The following is a 6,863-nucleotide window of genomic DNA, read 5'->3' on the forward strand; positions in this document are numbered from 1 at the left end:
CTACAGCGATCTTTAGACTTAATTAATTATATGTACACACACATATTGATTCTTGAATAATGTAACTTATTCAACTATCGTACCCCATACACATCATTGGTCGTACTTAATGATCACACTCCGTTGTTTGTAAACATTGTAATTGTAAACAAACACGGTATAGCCACAATACATGGTTAAAACTATAATTTGGATATCATGCATGGTCAGTCCTTGTATCCATAGTGTAGTCTTGAGAAAGGTTACATTTCTCCAACGCCACCCCTCCACCTTTTACCAAAATAGAGGCAGGGTTGTCCGCTTTGTTATTGTTTGAACCGCAGATTGCACCTTTAAAAGAACAGACTGAAGAAAAAGATGGAGAAAGTATCCATGAAGAGAATAACAAGTAGATGGGGTAGAAGAACCAGGAACCCACTAGTACGACCACATCTACGCCGCTCTGCACCAGCAGGTCCAGTCTGTATTTGTCGTCGTTGTGCGTGCCGATGGCTGCCCCACACAGCAGCTGTTTGCGTGAGTCTTTAGAGGCCAGGGGGAAGTCCCTGTTCTTCTTCAGGTCTGTCCTGGCGATGATGGACACCAAGCAGCCCTCCTTGTTCACTATGGGCAGCTTACCTACACAGAGACATGGCATTTAGAATGGGGCCCTCGAACACACGGGGCCCTCGAACACACGGGGCCATGTTGACGTAGTCTATATGACAGTCTCGTTCAATTTTTTTTTTTTTTAACGGTTAACCTTCTCCGCGGGTCCCGCCTCCTCACCTTTCTTACTCCTCTGCAGGATCTCATTGGCCTCTTTCAGTGTCACTCCAGCTGGAGCTACGACAAGGTCCTCAAGCTTCGTCATCACCTGTAGTGGTGAAGGAAGGAGAAAACAAAAGACGATTAGCATGTATATTCAGACGCGTGTCACGAGAGTGGCAGGGAAGTCCACTGAACACAATTATACAGATGTAAAAACACTGTGATACTCGTTGAGCCACACCCACCTCATTGAGTGGCAGGATGTGCTCCTCCTCCTTCAGGAAGTCAATGTCCCGCGAGGAGATGATGCCAACGAGGTGCCCGCCCATGTGGCCGCTGTCTGTGATGGGGATGCCGCAGAAGCCGTGGCGTGCCTTGGCCTGGAACACATCAGCCACACGGTCTGTAGGACTCATCACCACCGGGTCAGTGATGAAACCCTGCTCATACCGCTGGGAGAGAGAGAGCAGGAAAGGCAGGAAGGAAAGAGGTAGCGGGGAGTGAGGGATGGGGGGAGCAGAGGGCAGAGAGTGGAATGGGGTCGAGAGAAAGGAATGGGGTAGCAGGAGGAAGAATATAAGTGGGGGAGGGGAAAGAGGGACATGGGGAGAGAGAGAGAGAGAGAGAGAGAGAGAGAGGGTAGGGGTATCTATTAGGCTCTGCAAATCTACAGGGTATTTAAAAAGCACACCAGGGGGCATGAGCGACAGATGAAAAATTAAATAGGAGGAGAGAGAAAATGATTGCTTCCTGTTCTAGCGGGAACACGACAGTGAAACAGCTCCAACTAGGTTGGCAGGACGACCAAACCAAAGGACAGCAGGCAATAACATGAGTAGCAGAGACATACACACACGGACACACAAAAAATACACATGTAACAAAAGAAGAGAAATATGAAGGGAGATGAAGAGTGAGAGAGAGAGAGAGAACATGTAGTAGGGGTCATCACCTTGACCTTGCGGACCTCGTTGGCCTGGAACTCTGGAGTGCAGTTGTGGTGGATGAAGCCTATTCCCCCCGTGAGCTGTAAGACGATTAGAAGAACATGTTAACTTGCCAGTGTGTGTGTGTGTGTGTGTGTGTGTGTGGGTGTGCAAGAGACAGAGAGAACGTGTGTCCTCAGACATGAACTCTAGCTGAAGTTGCCTGTAAGGATTTATGCAGAACGACTAGTTTCAAGTGAATTCTTGGCATTTGTTTTGCAGTGAAGACTATGTGATGTTTCCACTGCAATGTTTGCCTCTGGGGGGAGGGGGGCTTTAAAATAGTAACCTAAGATGGTTGTTTTGTAAGTGACTCATAATTGCAGCTGTTGTAGTCACTTCAACATACCCAGGGAGAAAGTACTGGTTGTTTTCCAATAGCTGTTGATGTTTCTGCTATTAGCTATTTTATAGGGGGTTGTTGCTTGTGATCTCATGTCATCATGTGATTGGTCTGACAGCAAATGTGTTTTTTTTTTGTATTCCTTGTTGCTTCCTTGGAAACTGTGCCAACAACTGCGAAGAAGATTGTTGATGTCGTTGCGTTTATCGATCGAAAGTTGGCCGAACACTGCTGTTCACTTCGTGTTATGCCGAGTCGACTTTTAACTAAAACCTTCCATTATGTCACCGTGCTAAAGTGTGTATGTTCACAGCAGACTTACTGCCATGGCAATGGCCAGCGCCGACTCGGTGACGGTGTCCATGGGGGAGGACACAAAAGGCGTTTTCATGGTGATCTGCTTCGTCAGGGCTGAAGTCAAATCCTGCAGAGGACACAAACCAGTTACTACAAGTAACTACTTGTAACGAACACCTGTCGTAGTAACAAACACACCTTTCACGGCGCTCGGTTGCCAATCAAGTCTACAATGGGAAGGTCTTCCTTGTAATCTTAAATGGAATCTTCGGTCGTATTCACTCGGCAACAAACGGAAGAAAACTGACTGAAAAAAGGGATGACCTGAACTTATCCAATAAGAAACATTGCAAAATGTTTTGCTATGGTGTGCACTAATGAATATGACACCAGGTCATGGAGGGTCAGAAGCCCTAAGGGTTCCACTCACCACCTGTTCCGATGTGAAGTCAATGTACCCTGGGAGAATCAGGAAGTCACTGAGAGAGAGAGAGAGGAGAGAGGAGAGAGAGAGAGGAGAGAGGAAAAGATAGAGAGAAAGAGAGAGCAGGGACAGGCTTCACATGCTGCATATAATCTAACAATGATTCTCACAGATATGCAATTTCACACATTTGTGTCTCAGAATGTACAGTGAGGTGTTACAATATCACACGTGGGTCGGCCAAATGTGCATTTCCTTCTTCAGCTGGTTAATAAAGTAATATTCTATCCAATCGTTTTTTAAATCAAATTCTATGATATCTTTCGACAGCACTTGGGTGGGACTGCAAAAGTTCAGCGTTTGATCATCTGAGCAAATTGAGCTATCCGGAACTTGATGTGGGACTAACTGATATCTGATGCACGTGACGAGCAGGCAAAACAGTGTCCTGTGTTGCTACACGTTAGCGCTGACTTGTCAACACATTCCTGAAGGTCCCGAGAAGTGATGCAAGTATGACTAAGTCACTTTGGATAAAAGAATCTGTCAAAGGGCACAAATATTATTACAAACATATGTTTCCAAGCCACACCGTCTGTCTGGTACTAACGGGTTGAGATTTCAAAACATGCTGTTGCACAAGCACCTTCACTTTGAAGTATACCAGTACTATGTAGGCCCATGCTTCTAGGAGACTACTTTGCCTATATTAAGCATGGAATGCGCAGAATGAGATGCGATGGTATCTTCACTGAAGAGTAGACAAGAGATGAGGCACTGTGACAAATAGACTTATACTTCTGCCTAACAATTACCCACTGTTCATGCCAACACAATCATATTCTATAATATCTTGCTTGACATGGAGGTGGTGCCTTCAGGGTGTCATAATTAGCTACATTGTCACACGAGGAATGTCATGCCTGGTATTCCTAACTCAACTGCTGGAAAACTAGGATACCGACTGCAAACTTGAGTTGTTGTCGTGTGCGTATATATGTTTAATAACAGACACTGAAAGTAGGCTTATTATTCATGAACACACCCTCTGGGTGATAGAGGAACGTTCAAATCACAGGCATGCATAGCTGAATATAGCCAGGCCTATTACAGAACCTCAAATATCCATTTACTTCTTTCAGGTACTATTTTTGCTCGATTTGAGTCAGTCCCAAAAATAAAACTGTTACTTAACTCGGGAAACCTGAGTCGGTAGACCCACGGCCATGTAGAAATAATTGCATGTAATGCAATGACTCAAAGCCCCTGCTTGCACAAATAGTGTCGCTAATGTGTCAACGACGAAATATACGACTCTGGTTACTAGCTAGCTACAAAGGTTATCCAGGTTAACTCAAGCGAATTGCGATGGATTTCAACAAGCAGCCATGTGACTGCCAAACGTCAAGAATTACTTGTAGGTAAGGCCGTCCCCGCAGTTGAAGAGTTGCTGCCCGCTGAGTCCATCATCGGGCACGTAACCAGTCTGTCCACTGATCAGGTAGTCCGCCATTATACAATTTATGTATCTACGTTAGTGTTTTATTAGTCACGTTGGTGCTAAACAGACAACGGCCCAAGAGACCGATAACTTTCTTCGTTTCTTCTCTCCACTCCTAACGTCAGTTTACGACCGGCGATCTGTCAGTCAGCTGTGGCGTGGTGCGACCGTGCGCTCTGTCTCTTGTCAAGAAGATCCTTTCCTGGTTATAAAAATGACAAGTAATGCATTCACGACTGTAGAACATCTACCGAAATGCCCTCTATTCTTCGGCCTTCAACGTTATCATCAAGCTCCTGTCCTGTCTGGCGATACCTCTGGTCCCATACGTTTTCGTCTGACAACCTTTTTCTTCTTCTTTGGGCTTTTATGGCGGTGTGATACCCATATTTGGTGCATTACCGCCACCTACCGCGCTGGAGTGGAATGGACACTATGGAGATGTTCTAGATTCTGCGCTCTGGTTCAAGGGTTTTCAAAATTGAGCCCCCGGGTTAGGACCCCTTATAATGTGTGTTTATTTTCATGAGCCAATTAAGTTCCTGAGAGCTGCATGGAGCTTGCCGTTTTAAAGCACAATTCCTGCTATTCTACACATTTTGCCATGACCTAAACTGGGACATGCTTAACACCCCAGCCATCCTACAATCTAAACTTGATGCCCTCAATCTCACACAAATTATCAATGAACCTACCAGGTACCTCCCCAAAGCCTTAAACACGGGCACCCTCATAGATATCATCCTAACCAACTTCCCCTCTAAATACACCTCTGCTGTCTTCAACCAAGATCTCAGCGATCACTGCCTCATTGCTTGCATCCGTAATGGGTCAGCAGTCAAACGACCTCCACTCATCACTGTAAAACGCTCCCTGAAACACTTCAGTGAGCAGGCCTTTCTAATCGACCTCGCCGGGGTATCCTGGAAGGATATTGATCTCATCCCGTCAGTAGAGGATGCCTGGATATTTTTTTTAAATGCCTTCCTAACCATCTTAAATAAACATGCCCCATTCAAGACATTTAGAACCAGGAACAGATATAGCCCTTGGTTCTCCCCAGACCTAACTGCCCTTAACCAACACAAAAACATCCTATGGAATTCTGCATTAGCATCGAACAGCCCCCGTGATATGCAGCTGTTCAGGGAAGCTAGAAACCATTATACACAGGCATTTAGAAAAGCCAAGGCTAGCTTTTTCAAGCAGAAATTTGCTTCCTGCAACACTAACTCAAAAAAGTTCTGGGACACTGTAAAGTCCATGGAGCATAAGAACACCTCCTCCCAGCTGCCCACTGCACTGAAGATAGGAAACACTGTCACCACTGATAAATCCACCATAATTGAGAATTTCAATAAGCATTTTTCTACGGCTGGCCATGCTTTCCACCTGGCTACTCCTACCCCGGTCAACAGCACCTGCACCCCCAACAGCAACTCGCCCAAGCCTTCCCCATTTCTCCTTCTCCCAAATCCGTTCAGCTGATGTTCTGAAAGAGCTGCAAAATCTGGACCCCTACAAATCAGCCGGGCTAGACAATCTGGACCCTTTCTTTCTAAAATTATCTGCCGAAATTGTTGCCACCCCTATTACTAGCCTGTTCAACCTCTCTTTCGTGTCGTCTGAGATTCCCAAAGATTGGAAAGCAGCTGCGGTCATCCCCTCTTCAAAGGGGGGACACTCTTGACCCAAAATGCTACAGACCTATATCTATCCTACCATGCCTTTCTAAGGTCTTCGAAAGCCAAGTCAACAAACAGATTACCGACCATTTCGAATCTCACCATACCTTCTCTGCTATGCAATCTGGTTTCAGAGCTGGTCATGGGTGCACCTCAGCCACGCTCAAGGTCCTAAACGATATCTTAACCGCCATCGATAAGAAACATTACTGTGCAGCTGTATTCATTGCTCTGGCCAAGGCTTTCGACTCTGTCAATCACCACATCCTCATCGGCAGACTCGACAGCCTTGGTTTCTCAAATGATTGCCTCGCCTGGTTCACCAACTACTTCTCTGATAGAGTTCAGTGTGTCAAATCGGAGGGTCTGCTGTCCGGACCTCTGGCAGTCTCTATGGGGGTGCCACAGGGTTCAATTCTTGGACCTACTCTCTTCTCTGTATACATCAATGAGGTCGCTCTTGCTGCTGGTGAGTCTCTGATCCACCTCTACGCAGACGACACCATTCTGTATAATTCCAGCCCTTCTTTGGACACTGTGTTAACAACCCTCCAGGCAAGCTTCAATGCCATACAACACTCCTTCCGTGGCCTCCAATTGCTCTTAAATACAAGTAAAACTAAATGCATGCTCTTCAACCGATCGCTATCTGCACCTACCCGCCTGTCCAACATCACTACTCTGGACGGCTCTGACTTAGAATACGTGGACAACTACAAATACTTAGGTGTCTGGTTAGACTGTAAACTCTCCTTCCAGACCCATATCAAACATCTCCAATCCAAAGTTAAATCTAGAATTGGCTTCCTATTTCGCAACAAAGCATCCTTCACTCATGCTGCCAAACATACCCTTGTAAAACTGACCATCCTACCAA

General features: G+C 45.8%; 1 protein-coding gene across 3 annotated transcripts in view; it reads right to left on the reverse strand.

Moving 5' to 3' along the window:
• impdh2 (IMP (inosine 5'-monophosphate) dehydrogenase 2) overlaps window positions 1-4,659 on the reverse strand; it is a 12,294-nt gene extending 7,635 nt beyond the window's left edge. The window contains exons 1-8 of one of the 3 annotated variants that reach the window (XM_024406635.2): window positions 4,216-4,308; window positions 2,807-2,855; window positions 2,575-2,683; window positions 2,402-2,503; window positions 1,703-1,777; window positions 996-1,202; window positions 769-856; window positions 419-618 (exon numbers count right to left, since the gene is read on the reverse strand). In XM_024406635.2, coding sequence (XP_024262403.1) covers window positions 419-618; window positions 769-856; window positions 996-1,202; window positions 1,703-1,777; window positions 2,402-2,470 — 639 coding nt within the window. In that variant the 5' untranslated portion in view covers window positions 2,471-2,503; window positions 2,575-2,683; window positions 2,807-2,855; window positions 4,216-4,308. Of the gene's footprint in view, window positions 1-418; window positions 619-768; window positions 857-995; window positions 1,203-1,702; window positions 1,778-2,401; window positions 2,504-2,574; window positions 2,684-2,806; window positions 2,856-4,215 lie in introns of all 3 variants that reach the window. The other 2 variants (XM_024406633.2, XM_024406634.2) reach the window with 2 other exon arrangements.
• Between the last annotated feature and the right edge of the window lie 2,204 nt (window positions 4,660-6,863).

The sequence above is a fragment of the Oncorhynchus tshawytscha genome, linkage group LG16 (genome assembly GCF_018296145.1).
Source record: "Oncorhynchus tshawytscha isolate Ot180627B linkage group LG16, Otsh_v2.0, whole genome shotgun sequence".
NCBI classification, from domain to species: Eukaryota; Metazoa; Chordata; class Actinopteri; order Salmoniformes; family Salmonidae; genus Oncorhynchus; species Oncorhynchus tshawytscha.